This window comes from Harpia harpyja, chromosome 14 (genome assembly GCF_026419915.1).
Source record: "Harpia harpyja isolate bHarHar1 chromosome 14, bHarHar1 primary haplotype, whole genome shotgun sequence".
Classification (NCBI taxonomy): Eukaryota; Metazoa; Chordata; class Aves; order Accipitriformes; family Accipitridae; genus Harpia; species Harpia harpyja.
In genome coordinates this window covers 30,657,510-30,680,167 of record NC_068953.1, presented here as the reverse complement: position 1 = coordinate 30,680,167, position 22,658 = coordinate 30,657,510, and the positions used below count along the sequence as shown (strand labels likewise).

Here is a 22,658-nt window from a genome sequence, read left to right as displayed (position 1 = left end):
TTTTTTTTCCCCCCCTTTAGCATGTGAATTACAAAAATAATACCTGGAGTGCTATCTGATTCTTCAGTTTAACTTACACTTCACGCTGACATGAATGCTTATTCTTTTTAAACAGTTTACATTAACTTTTATAGCTCATGACTGTTTCTTTTTCTTCTGCCAAAATGACTATAATGTATGTTTTTGCTGTTAGCCTAGCTTACTGTTGAAAGATAAAATATGGCTACTGTATGCTGACTTCCCCACCCCAATAGGGACAATGTAGCTGCTGCAGATATTGGTAGTGTGCAGTTGGAGGCCCAGCATGTGTTCACTCATCGGCGACAGATATCAGAGGATACAGAAAATCTAGACAACAGAGATTCCCCTGAGGTAAAAACAATCTCTAAATGTTTCTGAAATGCAAGTAACTTTTTAATCTAGTAAAAAAACTTGTCTTAACTGTTTGTAACTTGGAATTACTTTTTAAAGTGCTTTTTCTTTATTTTCTTTTTAAAGAGCTGGGAAATTATAACTGAAGATGAGGCAACAATGTATAGCAATCAGAACCTTCAAATACCTCTCTCACAGAGTAATTGTGATATACAGACTCATCTTGCAGAAGAATTGAATGCCAGACTTACTACCTCTGGAAGTTCAGCTACTGGCCAGTCAGCAGCCTATACTGTAAATTATTTTTCTCATTTTTCTAATGTACAGAAATACCTATAATATTTGGGACAAAATGTTACTACTGATAGAATTAGATCCAGAAATACTTCATATTAACAATTATATTTTTAATTTCATCTTGAATGCAGTGAATTCAAGAGTAATCTTTTTACTATAGAACCCCATCTAAGCAAACATTTTATTCTTCCCCACTTTGCTTATATTAATTTCTGCCTTAGATTAAAGCAGACTTCCGTGAACTATTTTTCAGTCTGTAAATACCTCTTATTCTAGTGTCGTACTGAGTGCTGCGGAAAACTACAGATGAAGGAAGCTGTCTATATCCTGAAAGCTTGTTTCTAAGGGAGTTGTGCTATATTGGTTACTTTTTCCACTAGGACAAGCTTTAAGATAACTCATTTTTCATTGTGAATATTGGGATAAGGTTTTATGATTGGGCTGAGTAAACCTGGTGACTCCATAGCAGTCAAAAAGGGACCTCACTCATACAGTTCCACAGCCCTTGAGCCAGTTGTGAAACTTGTGTGACCTCTCAGTGAGTCTGTTCAGCTTTCTAACCCAGCAGAAAACTATTCTCTTGTTCCCCCAACTCTGTTTTTTTGCAGTTTCAGCAAGCTGAAATGGCATGCTAGGTTGTCTGGCAAATACTACAGTGACAAAGGGAAGCAGCAGGAGTACATAGCCAGGAGTGAGACTTGTCTTTTTGGTGGTAGCAAGCAATCAAATAAGCTCAGCTGTCTTGTGAAACCCAAGCTCCACAAACAGCCTTGTAACCTGATATGTGGCTTGAGAAATCCACTGTCCATTGAAGAAAGCCTATAGAGGTGACCCAGATCATCTAGTCTGTAAGATTTTGGTATTTAAATAAAATCATTAGCTTTTGTGATGCTGAGAAAGTCAATTCCAAATTTACATTTGGAATGGTAATGTTTTTCTAAGTTTGTGCAAAAGCATCACTAGTGTCGCTGGAAACAGTGAAGTGAGAGTAACAAAACTTTATTTTGATCTCTGCTATTGAGAATCCTATGGATAGCAAGAAAACTGTTATTTCAGCTTGCTTGGGTGGCCTAAGCAAAGGTAGAGGCAGATGTTCAAATTATTTGCAAGAGCCAGCTAGAATGACAGTCTTGCCTCCCTTCACCTCCATCACTCCCCCAAAAAATAAATTAAAAAATTTAATCATGCCTTTTCTTTGAAGTGTTCTAAAAGGGTATGTAGATAGGGGAAAAATCCTTCAAATAATCGGGGAAATTCTGGAGCAAGATGAAATACAAATGAGATCTGAATATGGCTCTAGGCAGAATGGTGGATGCTTATGCAAAGTCCAGGGATTGAATTACTGTTCTCAAACTGGCTGTCTCAGACTCTCATATCTTGTCGTTATTAACTTAATCTACTCTCTGAAAAGTTGTGTTAGCTCTGATATATCACAGGCTTTAGTCTACTGACAAGATAATGCAGTAAGTTCTATACTGTAAATTCAATTGTAATGTAACTGGTTGCAATTAACATTTTATGTGCCAAAGCATCTATTGTTAGGGTTTTCAGAACTTTCACAAGCCTCTGTATTCTTCTGTTTTAAGGCTATAATAGACACTGTGAACTTAATGTTTCTAGCAGTGTTAAAACAGGAGTTTCAAAAATATTATATTAAATTGATGTTTCAAAACAAATAAGACATTTTGTTCAAGATAAAAACTGTAATAGTTTATAGTGTGATAACTTTTGTTGACTGTTTGCTGCCATCCTTAAAGCTGCAATAATAATTAATGTGTCATTCCTCTTCACTACTTCAAGAACCATTCCAGCAGAAGAGGTAGTCTGCAAACATACAGAGTTGAAGAGCAGCCTGCACATCCGGTGGTACGTCATTTTCCAAAAAACACAGGCTTATGTAGCAGAGAAGCTGAAGGATTTTCTTCATGTAAAAGTTTTTTGGTTTTTGTTTTTTTTTTTACATTACGTATTACGTGCTGACATTCTAAATGAGATTTGGCCTTCTGCTTCTGGCAGCTGTCCTGACAAAATTGCGATTACGAGTCTAGCAATATTGGAGTTCAGTTGTAAAGCTTTCATGTTCCAGCTCTGTGGTTTTTGTTTACCGTTAGCTTAATGCATGGATAGAGCTTGCAGAAAGAAGTAGTCTTCCCATGAAGATAGGAGTTTTGTTTTTCAAATTGTTTGCTTTGTAATTAAAAGCTGTACCACCATCCGTACATTATGTTTTCATGGTGACACTGCAAGCTGTGAGCTCATAGCTGGAAGTACTAGGCTGGATCAGCCATGTCTAAACCAGGTATATAAATGAATCCTTTTAGATGAGGAGCTTGAATTAAAAAAAAAAAAAAAAAAAAAAAAATTCTGTCACTTCATACTCTTCAGCAAGGACTTAAAAACTGCTTTTCTGTTTTATCCAGTTTGTGAAAATCATGAACCTTCTGGATTATAGTTTTGTTTTGTTTTAATTTGACAGAGGAAAGCCTTTTCACAGTCAGTTTCATGGTTTTCTTAATTGTTTTTCTTCTGTTATCACTAATATTTAGTTACTGCCTACTTCATCTGGATTACCCCCAGGCTGGGAAGAACGACAAGATGAAAAAGGGAGGTCGTATTATATAGATCACAATTCTAGAACCACTACCTGGATAAAGCCAGTTGTACAGGTTCTGTCTGTCTTCTAATTTATTCATGTTTTTATTAATTTAACCTTTTAAACATCTCACATAATATCAGTAAAGTTTAGAGACCTCTTTGAAATAGAACATGCGAAAGGCATAAACTGGTAAAGCACTACAGAAAATAGCTGAGAGAATGCAACGAGAGTTAGGAACAGTAATACTTATGGCAAGTCACTCTACTATTAGTGTACCAAGAAACCCTTCTGGAGAGCGATAGCTGATTGAGAAACCTGAAAGACTTCTTTTAACCCTGGTAGCATAATCAGTAATTGTTAGTCAATGTTGTTGATATTAGACGAAACAAATCTATGTATTGTCTGGCACTTGCTTTAGGAAACTGCTTTCATGAGTCAAAAATATAGGCTAATAGAAAAAATGTATTGCTCTACAGGGCTTTGATTTGATTTTTTTTTTTTTTGGTCATTTACCATAGACTGCTATGGAAACAAGTCAGTTGTCAGCTGTGCAAAGTATTTGTATAGGAAGACAACCACAGGCAACATCAAGTGATTCATCACAACAGTCTTCTCAGCAGCAGCCTGAAATGGAGCAAGGATTTCTCCCTAAAGGCTGGGAGGTCCGACATGCACCCAATGGGAGACCATTCTTTATTGACCACAATACCAAAACTACAACATGGGTAATGGAAAACTGCTCTTATGGACTGAAATTCTAGTTCCTGTCAAGTCAAAGCTTTGCTGCTTTCAGCAAGCTTTTGTAGACTTCTTTAGTGACAAGATAGCTGTGTTATGTCTGTTAAGGAACATATGTAATAAAAATGCAAAGTCATTTAAAATATCTATCAGGAGCAGAACATTACAAATTTTACAAACTGTATTGGTACTTGAAAGTTTAGCTTGGAAGGAGGAATATACTGATGTCTATAGGAATCTGTTTCGCAGATGTAAAGCATCTCCTAAATGACACTTCTGTCATAACTGTAAAACTGTGATAGCTTATATGCACGGTTAGCAGATATATATATATATACACACACACAAAATAAAGTGAGAAGTCATTAGAAGATGATTGTAAACTACTGGAGGACTGAGAATCCTCAGGGAACTACCTGGCTGCAGAATATGCAACAGTTATCTAGTTGGTACTAGGTATATTGTTTACACAATCACTAATAAAGAGGAAAAAATTAAAAGCAAAACAATACCAAAGGATTTTAACGTGCTGCTTGTTTTGTTTTCAAAGGAAGATCCAAGACTGAAAATTTCTGCTCATCCAAGGAGATCCCTAGATCCAGTAGACCTGGGCCCATTACCAGTAAGCAAGCCATTTTATACTTGTTTTGCAGATACAACAATTTTAATACTTAAATTAGCACTATCGAAACTTGCACATGAGAAAATGCAGCCTGCTTTTTTAATACAAAAAATACTCTATTTTGAATTCCAGTGCTGAGAGTATATGGTGTGGGGGAATGCCCCCAGCTGCAGATCATGTTGAATTCTATGCAAACTGTATAGTCAGAAATTTATAATAAAAGTGTCTCCTTCTTACAGCCAGGGTGGGAAGAGAGAACTCACACAGATGGAAGAATATTCTTCATAAACCACAGTATGTACAATGTAGTATTCTCCCCCAACTCATCATTTTCGTTTCTGAACATTATCTAAAATTAACAGAGCTAACTAAGAAATGTCTTTCAGATACAAAGAAAACACAATGGGAGGATCCTCGATTGCAAAATGTGGCAATAACTGGACCAGTAAGCTTTCCTTATGTAGCTTTACATATTTTTCAAGAATATTGTTAATAGAATCCAAACAAACTCTTGTCATTTATCAGGTACTCAGTCTAGAAGATGAAACTTCCAGGGTGTTTGAACAAGGCATTTTTATTTCTTTTTAAAGACTGTTTAGAAAGCTTTCTGTGGAAATGGTCTTTAAATGCCAGAAAGAAAAATTGGTTTGCAGAGTAGTAAGAAAGTTTCCTTATAGGCTGGGGGTGGGATTTGAAGTGGGTAAGAAACTTTATTTATTTTTTTTATCCACAGTGTCCGAAATAATACTAGCTCAATTCATGAAGTAAACTTAAAAAAAACCAAACCAAAACAAACCAAAAAACCAAAGAAGAAAAAAGAAAATGGCTTTAAAAGGGATGGAATAAATTTCCAACTGAAAAATAATTATCTAGCCTTGATACTTAATCCGAAGTGCAAAATTACCCGTACTAATTGCAAAGACGGTGCACATTATAATTATAGATGGGTTTTAGTGTTCAGCTGATATCTGTGTTTATTAATAGCCCACATATGTAAACAACCTTCTCTGTCCATGGAAAATAGAGGTGTTTGTAGCCAGGTCTGTCATGATACAGCAAGGAAAGACTATGCGTTATGTAAGTCACCAAAGGCATTTTGGTCACTTTGATCTGGGCCAGTCAGTGATCTTAGTCAGTCACATCAGCTAATAGTAAAGCACCGGATAAATTCTATGGAACTGATCAGAACAAATGATCTGAACAAAGTAGTACTTTTCATTCCAGATGTTTTGAACTCTCCATGTATTTATAAATTGAAAGTCTCCCCTGATACTTAGTAAAACATGTATTCCTGTTTTCTGAGAACTTAAATGCATGGTCTATGTTTCACAAATATAGACTAGTTTATGTTACATTAATTGTTAGAGTATCTCAAGCACTTTTTCTCCCCCCCCCCTTTTTTTTTTTTTTTCCAAAGGCTGTGCCTTACTCCAGGGACTATAAGCGGAAGTATGAGTTCTTCAGAAAGAAATTGAAGAAACAGGTTAGTAATCAGTAGTAATCCAGCAGAAGGTTAAAAAACTTATGCCCCTAAACAAAGGAAAGCTTGGGTTACAGTGAAAGGAAATTGAACTTTGTAACCTACTTAGGGAAGGTAGATTTACTGTCTGATCACAAATACATTTGTGAAGCAGCGACTTGGTAACAATTAGCATTTAACCTAACAGTAGGGTTTGTGACTTTATGCAGTGATGAGACTGCAAGCAATGTGATTGAAAGAGAAGAAGTTCTAAAAGGTTAAAAAAATTGTGAACCTGGAAGTAGGCTGGCAACAGAAAAGTTTGGAAATCACTGATCTAGCACATAATAGTTTTTGGAACTCAGAATATGGAAATAGAAGTTCTCAAACTAGATTTTAGACTGTCCAGATAGAAATCTGTACTGTCATCTTGGTCAGGCTAGATGACTAATAAATTGTTATAGCCTTAAAATCTTAAGTTTATGCATCTCATTTGCAAGTTCTACTTTGAAGTGGCAGTGCCAGATATATTTATAACACAAAGCATAAAAGACTGTAAATAGCATCTGGATATCCAGATAACAATGAGTCTTTGCACAACTGCAATCAAACTTGGTATCCTTGGGAGATATTTTATATATATAATAATAGCCTTTGAGTTTAGACCCATACTTCACCTTTTATGTACCAAGTCTGCCTCTACCCTTTCTGAAACCTATGCATTTTGAGCTGTACACAAATGCATTTTGAGCATTGTACACAACTATATGTGCACCTCATTTTTTTGTGTTCCTAGTCAAACAAGCTTGGCATTCATTCAAATGTCATTATCCTAATCTGAGAAGTGATAGACAGCTCAGCCACACAATATAATTGTAGTAATTCAAGAATTAAATACACAAGTAGATTTTAAAGCATACATTACTATTGCATTTTAAGCATTCACAAATACCAAAATGACAATTAGGGGAACAGATTGATTTTTATTGAGATTTAATTATTGAATACTATTTTAATCAGCTAAGTTTGGTTTTAGTAATTGATTTTATTATTGCTTGAACTTTTTTCTGAAAATTTCATTTGCAACTAAAACCAGGATTTATTTATTTATTTTAGTTTAGGAATATTTACTGCTTTCTGAAATGATGAAAAAGACCTACATATTTCAGCCATTCTGTAAATTAGAGATATAATATTGCACAGTATTTTGCAACTTGGAAAATGACAAATTATGTGCTCCCCCACCCCAAGTAATTATTTTTTGCTTGTAGTTTGGCTGAAGCTGTTGTTGAATATAAATAGGCATTACATTTAAAAGCAGCATTCCGGTTTTGTTTTTTTTTAATTTAGGATACATTATTTAAGGAGTATAAGAAAATAAAAAGGAAGCATATCTGAACACGTGCTGTTCAGAGTGATTTATTAAATATTTCTGCATTCAAAAATTCATTACTTCTACTGAGACTGTGACTAGTTCTTTGGAATTTGAAATATATTGAGTTTCACTGCATCATCCTAATCTAGTCATAGAGCAACACGACTTGAAATTTCCTGTTCCCACTTTCACTAAATTTCTCCATTTTACCTGAAGTAATTGCTGAAATAAACTGGCTGAAACAAGTGAAATCAAGAAAATACTCTGTTCTCATATAGTGATTTAATGATTCAGCAAAGTTTTATTCCTGGTTTATTAGGAGCTTACTCTGAAAGCTCAGCAGCAAATATGAGCTCCTTGGATATTTTTATTTAAATATTTTCCTGTATGACAGTAAATATAAATCTTGTGATTTGTTCCTGTGACTTCAAATTTTAAGTGGACTGATATTTATTTTAATATTGTAGGAATACTTGTTTGTCATCTATGTCTTAAGTAAGAGAAAGGGACACCTAGCCTTATAGTTAGAATATTGAACTAGAAGGTGAAATAAGTCAGGTAAAATTGTTCTAAAATAATTTTATTTATAAACTCTGAGCTTTTTTTTTTTTTCAGTCAAGCCTATAATGTGATGAATTTTTAGTGTTAAAAAAGATTCCATGCCTTGCTGCATGCAGAACAACTGAGCATATGCTGTTACCAGTAAGAACTTATTTTAACCCTGTTTTCTTGGTGTGAAATAGAACTTTGAAACTCTCCATGCTAGTTGAATTGTATGTAAATAGAGCCTCTTGTCAATCATATTGTGTTATGTTTCCAAATTATTTAAGAAAAGGATTTGTGTGCCATTCTTTGTTTACAGAATTTGCGTACTTTGCAAGACTAAAAGATGCTGGGTTTTGTTCTATTAGTCTATATTTTAATTTCTTTTTTTTTTTTTTTTAGAGTGATATTCCAAATAGATTTGAAATGAAAATTCATCGCACAACAATCCTTGAAGATTCTTATAGAAGAATTATAGCTGTAAAGAGAGCAGATTTCCTTAAAGCAAGACTGTGGATTGAATTTGATGGTGAAAAAGGTTTAGACTATGGAGGAGTGGCCAGGGAATGGTTCTTCCTTCTCTCTAAGGAAATGTTTAATCCTTATTACGGATTGTTCGAATATTCAGCTACGTAAGTAATACAGGTCTAGAAGACATGCAGACTAGTTAGGGAAAGCAGATCAATTGTATTTCTTATACATACTTTAAGAATGGAATTACTCTTTTTTTCACCTCCTAAATTGTATAGGAGGGTTGTTAATAACTGCAATATTCTGCACCTAGTTCTTTGTTTGACAGAAGAATAATGTGGAGACAGTACCTGGTTTTGGTTTGGTTTTGGTTTTTTTTTTTTTCCAGCAGTCTAACATAAGCCATGTCGTCTTTGCATAGACAAGCATATGCTTGCAACCATCTGCTACTTACAGAAAAGGCAGTATTTAACAAATAATACAGAGAATGTTACTCTGACTACTTTAATAGGAGTTAATCCCTTCTCTTTGGTATATCTCTAACTTACAAAGGTAGTTAGTTAATGGTGTTTCAAAACTTTTATTTCTACTGTGCTAATAGAATCTTCTACTGAGTATTCTTTAATATTAGATTACTGATTTATAAATCCAATTATGATTATTCTTTCAACCTGATGAAAAGTAATACCTTATTTAACCAGGGATGTTTTTCAGATCTTCAAATGTGAGACTGTTCCAATAGTACAATATTTTGTTTTTCTTTCTCTTCCCTGCTCCCTCCCTCAACTTCAGAGATAACTATACTCTGCAGATCAATCCAAACTCTGGACTTTGCAATGAAGATCATCTCTCTTATTTCAAGTTTATAGGTCGTGTAGCTGGAATGGCTGTTTACCATGGCAAACTTTTGGATGGTTAGTATTTATTTTATGTAATGTGATATTTAGATTAATACTGTGCATATTTTGAATTGTAAGTTACATACTGTTCAATTTATTTCTTCTTCTTTCAAGCCTTTTTTATTCGTCCTTTTTACAAGATGATGCTCCAAAAACCAATAACGCTTCATGATATGGAGTCTGTGGTATGTAATTTGCTTTATCGTGTATGTTAGGATTTCATGTTCATAGTAACTTTTTTATATATCTTTAATGACATTGTGAAAGTTTGAAGCTGCATGATTCAAAGAAATTTTAGGCTGCGTCTTTTATAAGTCTGTATCATGGTTTAACCCTAGCCAGCAACTAAGCACCACACAGCTCCTTGCTCACCACCCTGCCCCGGTGGGATGGGGGAGAGAATCAGAAGGGTAAAAGTGAGAAAACTCATGGGTTGAGATAAAGACAGTTTAATAGGTAAAGTAAAAGCCGCGCACGCAAGCAAAGCAAAGCAAGGAATTCATTCACCACTTCCCATCATCAGGCAGGTGTTCAGCCATCTCCAGGAAAGCAGGGCTCTATCATGCATAACGGTTACTTGGGAAGACGAACGCCATCACTCCGAACCTCCTCCCTTCCTTCTTCTTCCCCCAGCTTTATATGCTGAGCATGATGTCATATGGTCTGGAATACCCCTTTGGTCAGTTGGGGTCAGCTGTCCCGGCTGTGTCTCCTCCCAACTTCTTGTGCACCCCCAGCCTACTCGTTGGTGGGGTGGTGAGAGAAGCAGAAAAGGCCTTGACTCTGTGTAAGCCCCGCTCAGCAGTAAGGAAAACATCTCAGCATTATTAACACTGTTTTCAGCACAAATCCAAAACATAGCCCCACACTAGCTACTATGAAGAAAATGAATGCCCTGCCAAAATCAGCACAGTCTGTAACTTGTGTAGGAATTAAAACTTCCAGTGAAAATCAGAGAGACCTAGACTCTGGTTTAAGTCAGTTAAGCTGTATTGAAAACTTGACTCTAAACTTTCTATGATGTTTTCTTAAAATATTTTTAGACACTAGTGTTCTTAAAATTAAAAATAAACATCTTTGGGATTGCGCTCTCAACCTGTTTTTTAAATTAGTTTGTGTCTTTTGATTGTTAAAAAGAAACCTGTTCTTATACTTCCAGAGACTGAAAATATTTGAGTGATGCTATGTAACATTTTTAGAGGAAAACATGGTCCTTACAATTTTCTTGTTTGTTTGTTCCCCTGATAATGATTCTTATCTAGAGTAGTTCTGGGCAGAGTGATTTTTATTCGGTCTCTTTAATCTAATACTGTTTTTGCTGTCCTATAAGAATACAGAATATAGTTCCTATCTGTTTCTGAGTAGTAGATTTATAGATGTGTCCTGATTTTTTTTTTTCTCAGTACCGTAGAATCATAGAATGGTTTGGGTTGGAAGGGACCTTAAAGATCATCTAGTTCCAACCCCCCTGCCACAGGCAGGGATACCTTGCACCAGACCAGGTTGCTCAAAGCCCCATCCAACCTGGCCTTGAACACTTCCAGGGATGGGGCATCCACAACTTCTCTGGGCAACCTGTCCCAGTGTCTCACTGCCCTCACAGTAAAGAATTTCTTCCTAATATCTAATCTAACTCTACCCTCTTCCAGTGTAAAACCATTACCCCTCGTCCTATCACTACACTCCCAGTTAAAGAGTCCCTCCCCATCTTTCCTGTAGGCCCCCTTTAAGTACTGGAAGGCCTGTACAAGGTCTCCCTGGAGCCTTCTCTTCTCCAGGCTGACCAACCCCAACTCTCTCAGCCTGTCCTCATAGGAGTGGTGCTCCAGCCCCCTGATCATCTTCATGGCCCTCCTCTGGATCTGCTTGAGCATGTCCATGCCTGTTGTATGCTGGGGGCCTCAGAGCTGAATGCAGTACTCCAGGTGGGGTCTCCCGAGAGCGGAGTAGGGGGGAGAATCATCTCCCTTGACCTGCTGGTCATGCTTCTTTTGGTGCAGCCCAGGATGTGATTGGCTTTATCTTAATTTTCATTTTCTAAGGCTCTTTGTAGTAATGCCTAACAATACAGGGAAGATAAATACAGGACGAGAGGCAGATAAGAGTCCAAAATATGTTAATTCAGATAATGCTGTGGCATCTTATCACCAGTTTGCTGCGTGAGAGATTTTTAGTCCTGAGATTGCTGAGTCTTCAGGTTTCAGACATCTTTAAATGTCTTTGTAGCTTTGTATAATTGCAGAGTCTCTGTATCCAATACAGGATTATCCTAGGTAGCAGCATTCACTGGGCTGTAATGGAGCCTCTTGTAGCTTAAAAGGTGCCTACTCTGTTTTGTATTTACTATTTTGTAATTCTTTCTCTTAGGATAGTGAATATTACAATTCTCTGAGATGGATTCTTGAAAATGATCCAACAGAACTGGACCTCAGATTTATAGTTGATGAAGAACTTTTTGGTCAGGTTAGTATGTTTATGTAAAGTAGAATAGACAAAACATGAAAGAAAACATTTGACCTGTGAAATTAGCTGATTTTTATCTCTGTGGTATTAAGCAAAACCCTTCATTCACAGTCATATTGGTTTGTTCACTCAGCTGCTTCTTTTAGCTGGCACATGCTCATGCAGTGCTCTGTTAGCCTGGCTGTGATGTGATAAAGGACTTGGAAATAAGCAGAGCTTTAAAAAATAGCACGTGCTTTTTTCTTAAATAATACTGGTATTGAAATGTAGCTGTTGCTGTGAATGCAACTGAGACTAAGATATCCATAGTCCCATTACTTAATCTGGAGTAGAGGCTGGTTTTATGTGATTGGCTGGAAAGGATGAGCTCTTTTGGAAGTGGCAGGAATCACAGATTTCACTGGGAGATAATAATAGAGGTTTTTCTCTAACACGTACTAGACAGCTATGGAATAAACAAGTTCATTGCTGTGTAGAAAGCTATCCAAGATAAGTCATGTAGAAATACCACAGGTCTTGAATAAAAATTCCAAATTACGGGTGCCAACTAGATCTAAGTAGGATAATAGCCTTTGTGGTCTTGTGTAACTAAAGTGATCTAAGTAAGAGCATGAAAATGTACATCTGTAATGAACTGAAAATCAGATATTTGTCTACTGAGGTTCTAGTAATATAAATCATTATGTAACAGATATGTATATTGTTTCACTTATTTATTGGGACCATTGCTGAAATTGTTCTGTAAGTGTTTTTCCTTGAGATCTGGAAAAAAGGCTGGGTCACTGAATATGTGGTTAGTAAAGACCACATTACTGAGAACTTGTGTGCTAACTTATGTAGTCTGTTGTAGCAGGTCAGAAAAAAAATGAGGTTGCTCCATTGCAGCCTGGCATGCCTGAATAATACTTTTTTTTTTTTTTTTTAAATCAATCAACCAAATTCTATTTATTCAGGTGACCTGTGAAACTGGTTCTATTTCTCATAGTTTTCAAATTCTGCAGTCTTCAAAAGTTAACTAAATTACCTAATATTAGCATATGAATTCTATTACATACTTATCTCATTTAAGACCTATTCTATGTACTGCATTTAGACCCATCAACATGAACTGAAAAGTGGTGGATCAGAAATAGTTGTCACCAACAAGAACAAGAGAGACTACATTCAGTAAGTAGTGGTCACTATGTGCAATGTATCTCACTGGATATCCCCTCTAGTAATAGGGGCTGTGTGTTAGTTGTAGTAACAAAAGGAAGTTGTTGCTTTGTATATGAATTGCTTTTATTTTAAATGTTTTGGTTTGGTTTTTTACAGTCTTGTAATTCAGTGGAGATTTGTGAGCAGAGTGCAGAAACAAATGGCAGCCTTTAAAGAGGTATAGTTTTAATTACAAAAGAAATTCTAAGAATTTGTTGCATCTAATCTTAAGATGAGCTTTTTTGGACATTCTGAAGACCCACAGATAATGTTGTTACAGGTATAAAAAAGGCACTGATACTGTTTGTAGTGCCAGCGTTGAATTATTTCAGACATAAAAATATTTTTGGTATGTTTTTACTGCAGTGTTTAATTCATATTGAAAAATTTGCTTATTTCTCAATCCTGGCTGACAGCTTTAGCTTTAGTGCAAGCTATTTAATGAACTCTGCAGAAATGAAAATTAAATCAAACTAGTAGAATTAAATTAAACTAGCTGGTTTATCCTTATTTGTGTAAATTATATTACATATACGATATTCAGACTTAGAAATTCACCATTCAGTGTTGCACAATAAAGATGTGAGATAAGTCAGAATTAAAAGTACTATAACCAAACTGGGGACTGCTGGTGTCCAAACATCTGTATTTGATGTATTGCTTTGGCTCTGTTTACTAAAGCATCTAAATACCATTCTCAGTGAACAAAAATGCTTAAATAATGTTGACTTGATTTTTAAAAACTTCCCTCCTTTTCAGGGCTTTTTTGAACTAATACCACAGGATCTGATTAAAATTTTTGATGAAAATGAGCTAGAGGTAAGTGTATCATGGAAAAGAAAACAAATTATGTTGAAACTTTATGTTACTGACTTAAAACCTTGGTGGTGTTTTTTTTGTTTTTTTTGTTTTTTTATCTGTGTAGTTATTAATGTGTGGACTGGGAGATGTGGATGTGGCTGATTGGAAACTACATACAAAATACAAAAATGGCTACAACATAAACCATCAAGTAATACAGTGGTTCTGGAAGGTATATCATGAATTTCTAATATTTTTTTACTTAAAACCTGTTCAAAAGCTGCTGCCTTTCAGCTATGCTAGTTTATCCTGTGATTCATGAATAGGTAGGTAAATATTTGACCATTAAAATTCCTGGGAAAGATAGTAAGAAAACTAAAGATGAGATGCATGGTAAGAATGTAAATACGGTACTGATACTTGCTTTTTAAAAAAAAATCCATGTCTGACTGGGGTTAAAAATATTTCTGTGTAGTTTTTTTCTGGCATGGTTCCATTAAAGAGGTGTTAAACTTTTCTGTTTAATAAATTACAGGAATTTGGCTGCTAGTTCATAACGTCAGGAAAGTTCAAAGAAAGTAGGGGCCAAATCTTCAAGGGAAGTATTTTAACAGCCTGCTAAGCCAGTAACCGTACTCTTGTTACAGTGCCATTAAAAAATTGTTGACTTCATAGCTTTTAGCAATAGCAGAGAAGTTGACTATGTGTGTCACTAAAAAAACCTGCATATATATAAAGGATAATGATTTAGAGATAGAAACTATGTTGCATAAATATGCTAGCTTAAAACCTTAATTTAAAAACAAATCTTTAATTGTAATCAATATCTTACGTAGGCAGTCTTAATGATGGACTCTGAAAAGAGAATAAGATTACTTCAATTTGTTACTGGCACATCACGCGTACCTATGAATGGGTTTGCTGAGCTGTATGGTGAGTACTTACGATTATGCTCACAAGTAACAGAGAACATGCTGACATTGTGATATTTGAATTCAAACATAAGCATATTATTTTTCAAATTTTGCTTTAAAAATGAGTATACACTGGCAGTTATAAGAAACAAAGCTAGAGAAGAGTCACTTAGATCACGTTTCCTATGTTCTGTAAATGCTTTATATTAATTCTGGTTTTGGAAGTTTTTAGATGTATAGGACTTCCTCAAATGAATGTAGATTTTTAAAATTCTAAAGAGCTGCAAAAATCCCTGTTTACACTTGATTGAGCTTGAAGAAAATTCTCAGTTTATCCGAGATCTGATTGCAAAGACATGCTCGCATCAGCAGTTATTCACATTCTCCTAAGTTCCCCAACTGCATTATCTGCTCACAAGCCACAGTTGTACAGATACAATTGTTTGTAAGGATATACTCTGAAGAGGACCACTGAAATGACACCAGTTAAACATAATGCCAAAAGAAAAGTAGTGAACCTACAATGCAGAGACTGAAACAAGCAGATGGCACTGGGGAGCAGACCTCAACACCAAAGCCAGAAAACCCACTGTGGAAAAACCATGGGCAAGCAGATGGAACAGCCCACAAAGTGTGGGGGTATTTTGCTTATGGGAAGTCTGTTTTCAGCTGCCATTAGCTATTATGTTTTCTGCCAGACTACTTTATTAAGGCTAAAAGTGCTTGAGATCCTGTGCAAATGAGTGAATAGCCTGACTTGCATATTTGAATAAACATTTCCTTCTTTGTAAACAAGACAGAAATTTGTTTATAAAACACTAGATTTGTGAACAAATACCACCCACCATGTGTCCCCATTTCTCCATCTCTTCATTTTCATTGTAAATACTCAGTTTATTTTTTCTGTTCCATCAGTGAATTAGTTGTGAGTTCCAATGGGAGGGACAGTGCCCTCAGCAGACTTAAGCCATGTGTGTGCTGCTGCACCTGAACCTTGGTACTGTTGGAGTTACAGCACATGTTCATCGCGTTGGAACCCAATTGGCATTCTGCGGCCTCTGGCTTTTTATTTGTCTAAAAACACTACCAGAGATAGAACTAAGGAATGATATAGGGAAAGAAACTGTTGAAGCTCTTGGCTCCCTTCTTCCCAGGGATTAGGATATCCTTGGGCAGTCTTCTGGTCAAGTCTCAGTTGCTGTAGTTCTGTTTACTCATTAATGAAAAACCCGATTAGCAGTTGTCTTGCACAGTGCTTTGTTTCTTTCTCTTAGTTATTTCTGCTTTACTGTGGTCAGCATGCCATCCTTACTAAACCCCAGTAATGAACACAATCACATTTTCAGTACCTGCTTGTATTTGAAGAACTGTAGGTAGTTCTTCAGTGCTTTGTGTTGGTATGTGGCTTTTTGCTGCTGCCGGGCTGCCCCTGTGGTTCTTACCACTTTCGGGCTGCGGTCCTAGAGCTGGCTTTCTAGCGGGAGATCTCCCTCTTGTGGCCCAGAGAGGAATTTCTGCTCATAAAAAGGGAGTACTTGATGTCTGCGAGCAAATCCACCCAAGTTTGAGAACTAGGACACTGAAGAAACGTGGCTTTCTTATATTTCTTGTCTTCCCCCCACCCTGCTTTGTCAGCCTCTAGTTAATTAGTTGGATAGCTAAAATGCAAACTTATTCTTACCTAGCTATTAAAAGGGAGTTTTTTCTTGTCATGTGGTAGAATGCACCATCAGTCATAGAGCTGCTTCTCTGCCTCATCCTTATTCCAGACGTTCTTACTAGTTACTTTTCCTAACCAGCCTTCTGCATTGAAGAAACATGTAATCCCAAAGAAGAAAGTAAAGAAGAGGAGCTGAAAGTGTTCCCACAACTACTGACAAACCTGTCTCACTGATAATATTTTAGGATGAAGTGCTCAGTGTTTGCTCTCATCTGTCTAGTTCATTCACTAGACTTGTCTGAAGTATAGTTTCTGTGTATTGATTGGTATTTCCTGCCTTTTTGTGTATGTTAGTAGTTGTGAAAGGTTTTTTTTTTCCCCCTTGTTTTATTTTCATGTTTGGGATTAATTGTCTTGGGGTTTTTGTTGGTTTGGTTGTTCCCCCCGCCGCCTCTTATATAAGTTGGCTAACATCTTCCAAATCCACTTCTGCAATGTGCATTATTACATGTTGTTATAATATAATTTCATTTTATTATGAATATGTATACATTTCTTTTTTTCATGGCTCTCTAAAACCACAAATGAAATATTTTTGAATTGTCAGTTATAACTTGCGTAGTCAAAAAACCCACCAACATTTTGGAGGAGTCATGGAAAAAAAGGGAAGGTGTCTGCCTGCATTATAAAACCAAATTCATTTCATATGTCTAAAGGTACTCCACACAGCACTTATACCTCAGCTGTATTCATGGATCAACCTGTTCTCATTACTGCTGCTCATTTTTAATCTGAAACATGTTTCACATCTTCCATTTCAGAAGCAGAAGGCTACTCATACTTGGGTAGCCATCTGCCTTGCAATACAATTCTCTAACTGTTATTGATGGTCATCTTGTAGACTAGTCAGAGGACACCCATTGTCAGAGATCATCTGCTGTTCTCTGACAAGATAGTGATTTTTTTTTTTAATTTTTTTTTTTTAATTACACAGTCTTCTCCAGACATACACAAATGCTTTCAACAGCTTAAGGAAATGGTTACAAAATGCCCTTTGCATCCTCTTGGCGAGAGTTGAGAGGTCCAAGAAACTTTCAGAAACATGTTGTAAGAGAGTTGCTGAAGGCACAGGCATACCTGGAGCTGGACTTGCTAGCCAAAAAACTTCTCTCGGGTGCCTGTGTACATCCCTGGAGCCACCGTGTTTCAAAAAGTTCTCAGTTACTCTACTCTGTTGTTGCATAGGTAAAGGTGGACATTGAATACTTTCTGCCAGGTTATATAACTTGGCACATTGTGATAAACATGTCTAAATTTTTACATGCAAAACTTATACACTATAAAACTATCATCTGCAAAAAATTTTCCATGCCAACTACTTTGCATATACATTTGGGTCTTAGACTTCTGAGCTTAAGGTGTGAAAGTTTCTTGAAATTAAGATATAGCAAGAAAGAATTAAAAATACAAGTGAGTTGGGATTATTGATCATTACTGAGTATAAACTGTATTTGCTTCATATAGATAGCTCCTACTAACATCAGAATTGGATTACAAAACTCCAAAATATTTCATAATTTGAATTTCTAATTATAAAAGAATCTCATAATGGGGTGAAAATTGATGTGTTCTTTTCTGCAGGTTCAAATGGACCACAGTTGTTTACAGTTGAACAGTGGGGTTCCCCTGAAAAACTGCCAAGAGCTCATACCTGGTGAGTATTTAATTTAGGTAAATTATGACCTTTAGTAAGAGTGATAAAATACTTAAGAGTTTTCATCTGTTTTTCAGCTTTAATCGCTTGGATTTGCCTCCATATGACTCATTTGAAGATTTATGGGATAAACTTCTTCTAGCGATTGAAAATACTCAGGGTTTTGATGGGGTTGATTAAGACAGACATGAATTGTATCAGTCCAGTGCTGCAATTTCATTTTAAGGGTTTACAAACAAATTTGAATTTTCCAGGGACTACCATTGTATTTAGTCACATGGTTATTGACAGTATCACTTGTAATATAAGTAAATATTAAAAATTCACTAACTTTTGAAAATGTATTTTGCCATTTTCACAGTTTTGTGTACTTTGCTAATAACTACAATATACACATTGGATGGGCCAGTGCCAAGTAAGTAAAAAAAACTGAAATGTTTTTAAGCAGTTGCCTCTTCTACAGTATTTGTCAGACTGTCCTGCAGTAAACTACTGAAGTAAAACTGTGAAGAAATCTTTGTGGGGGTGTAAATTTGAATTGCTGCTTTAAGAGGAACAACTGAAATTGTTAAACTGTTTTTAAAAAAACCAAACAACAAAAAAACAAACAAAAACAAAACCAACAAACTTCATGTAATGCAATATCATAATCTGTCCTGCTTCAGGCTGTTTGCTACAGATCTGCCCAAAGCACCTTATAATTCAGCATATTAGGTGAAGCATTGGAAAGTATTTGTTTGCATTATCCGCCATCGGTTTGCAGAACATTGACTTGCTGACACATTTTATTTGTTAGATTTCTTTTTCTAACTTGCTTTTGTTAAAACAGTGTAACAAAACCAGGATTTTTATATAAAACAGACAAGCAGCATAATTCTGAATTGTAATGAGAAATTATATCCATTTTTTGTCTGAATTTGTATACTGTCGTTGGTTTATTGAGTTTTCATCACTTTTTCTTGATAAATTTGTAGTTCAACGATGGATAATATTTTCAATTCAGCCTTTTGCAACAAATTAATCTGAAAGTGAAATTTGTATGGATATCACTCAGTATTAGTTACTGGTAGTTAGAGGCCTTTATTATCCATTCTTGCAGTATTGCACTACGTAACAATAAAGAACATGTTTACAGGGTTTTCTGGGCCAAATTCAGCAGTCTGATATGTGCAGACTTCTCTGAACTGTGTGGAGGTTATGCACATGTAACCAGGTGCAGAATTTGGTTCTGTAATATGTTTACAGGTTATGCTAGTTTCTATAGCTGCATTTTTGTATTTTTTTTTCTCCACTGTTAGTCTAGAAACCAAATTTGTTAATACAGTATAACCAAAGTCATAACCAACAATGTGCAATTTATTGTAGATCAATTTGTCATATAAATATTAGTTTGATTTCTTTTGTAAATGTGGATATTTTTTGTATTAATGTTAACACTTTTTTTTTGAGCAAGTGCTGGTTAAAAGGATTAGCAAAGTTGGTTCTAAAAATAAAAATTGGTTTATATACCTGGCTTGCTCTAATTTTAACATTTTATTACCAATATGATCTGAGGAAATGACAGTACCTAGCTTTGGCCAGCAAATTTCTGTTTAGTCACAGTCTTTATAAATATGCAAGAAGGAAGTGTAGCACATCTCTCTATAAAGATATGTAAATTATGTAACAAATGTAATGGGTCTTAAGGGATATTTAAAATCCCACTTTGTTTTATTCTTTGACTAGGATGTTAGGGCTGAGAATATTACATGTAAATAAAGGTAACTTATACAATTTTCCCAAATCTATATGCAGTTTTGTAAAACATGAATGATATATCAGTAAATCTGTATAGATTTGAATGTAGCGGGTTTTGTTGCATAAAGCATAAAATAAGGATCCTGAGAGCAGTAAATAAAAGTTTATTCTAGTAAGTTGTGACTCAGTTCTTTGAAGTGCAAATTGGTAGTCTTGAAATAGCAAGAATTCAGTAATTTTAGTCCTCCTAGGTAGACTGGGACAGCAGTTCCACCACAATATGCTGCTACTTTTGTATAGGTGTTGAGGTACAGCAGCGCTGTTTCCTAGTGTTCTGCTCGCAAGACATGCAGTCTTTGAAAAATTAATACCATGTTTTTATAAAAGGTGTAGGTTGCTGTGAGCCTTTTTTGTATGGCCAGTCTAGAAACACTACACGGCAGACAGGCGAAGGTGGAGGCCCCCCAGGAATGCCAGCTGACTGCTGCTGAGGGAGGGTCAGGCTCCTCTCTCCTACTGTAGGAACACCCTTCTCAGATGGTCAGCAGGCGCACAGCCAACAGACTTTAGTCTGCGAAAGGGGCCCTGAAACTCTGCCCCAGGCAGCGTGGACTGCCCAACAGTGGTCCCTGGTGCCAGCTGGGGGAAGCAGCCCTGGTGTGTGGGTGGAAGGTCCTGGAGAAGGATGCTGCTGCCAGGTCTTGGGCCACAAGGAGTACCTGGCGCCTCTTCCTAGAGCCGGGGCAGGGCTGTCCTTGCCCGCAGGAGCTCTGCTGTGGGCAAGGCACTGAGTCACCCCATGAAAGAGCTACAGGAGAAGTGAGCAGACTTGTAACATTGGGGAGGATGAACAGCAAGAGGTCATCAGGGTCTTCGCAGAGACCTTGTACAGGCAAAAGGCCAAACCACACAGTGGGACTAAGAAGGGGCAGCTGGAGACTACGTGGGCGGGTGGTGGATGGAGATTCCCAAGATGGGTGAAGCTGGAAGCTTGTGACTTCTGGCATCAGGAGAAAGGCTTCTTCTCCACCCTTGGATATGAATTTACAAAATTGCTATGGTGCTGTAATAGATGAAGAAAGGAACAAGTTGCATTAAGGGAAGCATTCAGAGCCAGATGGGCCTGAACCAAACATTCACGCCGAGAAGTGGTGGGTGATAAGAGTGCAGAGTCCCTTCTGTGGGCTTTAAACTAGGTTTGTTGAGGAATGGTGGTAACAGCTTGTGGTTAAGTAAGAGAAGAGAGGTCAGTGGTGCTAAGTACTGGAGCAGGGTGATGGGAGTGAGGCAGCCCTTGTGGAGGATGCCACAGGTTGAAGGGGGCCCACCTCATGTGCCTGAACACACACTCACAGGCAGCCAGGGGAAGACGAGGAGGAGCAAGAGACACAGCAGGTATGGCTGGGGCCACTCAGATGCGGGGAGATCTGTGGAAGGGGTGACAGGCTGGTACAGAGCTTTGTGGGTCTGGGTCAGAGGAGACACCACGGGTCAGGAGACACCAGTATGGGAAACATCCTGGTGAGGACTTGTCGTAGGGCCGCCTGTTTGTCATGAGGAAGTGGGCAGAGTGGTCTTTGAAGCATCTCAAGGAATTCCAAAATTGCAAACCCTGGCTCTTACAGGAGGCTAAACTCCCTGACATCTGCGGGAAGAGCAATGTGAGGGGGTGCAATCTGGGAGGCTTCCGGAGGGGGTCACAAACAGCTAAACAAGGGTGCTAGCTTGGCCAACCAGGGAGATGTTCTCCTGGATCTGCTGCATGTGCCAATGTACTTCTATTTTCTGTACATCGCACCTCCGTATTCCCTGGAACACATACACTTAGATTTTGGGGGGGCGACTCCAAAGTTGCTACTATGAACACTTACCTATTTTTTTCAACAGAAGCACTGTTCCTAGTATGGCTCTGAGTGCCGGCTGCAGACATCTTACTATGGCATTACAGATGAGATTTTAACAGCTGCTTCCACGTGTGTTAACAACCATCTCTGTTACACTATAATTTCTCTTAACACCCAGCAGTGCCAGATGAGGGGTAAGGCAGGAAAATTTCCCAGGTAGGTAAGAGCTAAATATACCAGTCTGCTGAAAAATGGAGTATAGAGGGTTGACATTGGTAAGAGATTTTGTGCAGATTTGGTTAAAAAGCATAGATCTGTGAAGAAACTATCTTTTAAGGGGAGACTTGAGCAAGATGCTAATTCTGGAGCAGGGACTGGACCATAATAGGAGGGAGAAGATGGCTACAACAGGAATAGTTTCACTTTTCTCATCTTTAAAAACAGTGCATTGAAAATTCACGGGTGTCTTTGGTAGTGGTTTTCTGGGCTGCTCCAAGCCTGAGAGCTGTAAGCAAACCTGTTCCCTGCCATTCATTATGGCTTCTGCAGGTAAATACTGATTCCAACCGGCTTTTATGGAACCTGAAAAATAGAACTGAGAGTCTGTCCCGTGTTTAATTTTTTTTTTTAGCATGATTCCGCGGTCCGCCCTTGGTGCCTTCCCGGCCGCCGCCGCCTCAGCTCCTTGAGGCCGCCTTGCAGCGGCAGCGCCGGGGAAGGCCGCCAGGGGGCGCCGCCGCGGCGACGGCTGCCGCGCCGGGGGGGCGCGGGCGCGCGCGCGCTCCCGGGGGGGGGTTAATGGCTTACGGCCCACCGACAAAAAATCGTCCTGGATCTGACCCCCCCCTTGCGTCAGCAGCGTGACGGGAGCCGGTGCTTACCGTTACCTGGAGCGGGGCGGGAAGCAGCGGGGTGCGATTTATGCAGCAAGCTTCTTAGAGGGTTGGGGTCTGATC

The 22,658-nt window shown here is 37.5% G+C and overlaps 1 protein-coding gene across 5 annotated transcripts in view; it reads left to right on the top strand.

The window, feature by feature from the left end:
- NEDD4 (NEDD4 E3 ubiquitin protein ligase) overlaps positions 1-20,034 on the top strand; it is a 63,371-nt gene extending 43,337 nt beyond the window's left edge. For all 5 annotated transcript variants that reach the window (XM_052807847.1, XM_052807848.1, XM_052807846.1 and 2 more), the window contains 20 exons: positions 255-372; positions 499-666; positions 2,470-2,535; positions 3,216-3,335; positions 3,784-3,990; positions 4,554-4,625; positions 4,865-4,919; positions 5,012-5,070; positions 6,043-6,108; positions 8,405-8,634; positions 9,266-9,387; positions 9,487-9,557; positions 11,740-11,835; positions 12,929-13,002; positions 13,150-13,210; positions 13,792-13,851; positions 13,958-14,065; positions 14,670-14,766; positions 18,049-18,121; positions 18,199-20,034. In XM_052807847.1, the coding sequence (XP_052663807.1) occupies positions 255-372; positions 499-666; positions 2,470-2,535; positions 3,216-3,335; positions 3,784-3,990; positions 4,554-4,625; positions 4,865-4,919; positions 5,012-5,070; positions 6,043-6,108; positions 8,405-8,634; positions 9,266-9,387; positions 9,487-9,557; positions 11,740-11,835; positions 12,929-13,002; positions 13,150-13,210; positions 13,792-13,851; positions 13,958-14,065; positions 14,670-14,766; positions 18,049-18,121; positions 18,199-18,301 (2,026 nt within the window). In that variant the 3' untranslated portion in view covers positions 18,302-20,034. The remainder of the gene's footprint in view (positions 1-254; positions 373-498; positions 667-2,469; positions 2,536-3,215; positions 3,336-3,783; positions 3,991-4,553; positions 4,626-4,864; positions 4,920-5,011; positions 5,071-6,042; positions 6,109-8,404; positions 8,635-9,265; positions 9,388-9,486; positions 9,558-11,739; positions 11,836-12,928; positions 13,003-13,149; positions 13,211-13,791; positions 13,852-13,957; positions 14,066-14,669; positions 14,767-18,048; positions 18,122-18,198) is intronic.
- The last annotated feature ends 2,624 nt before the right edge of the window (positions 20,035-22,658 follow it).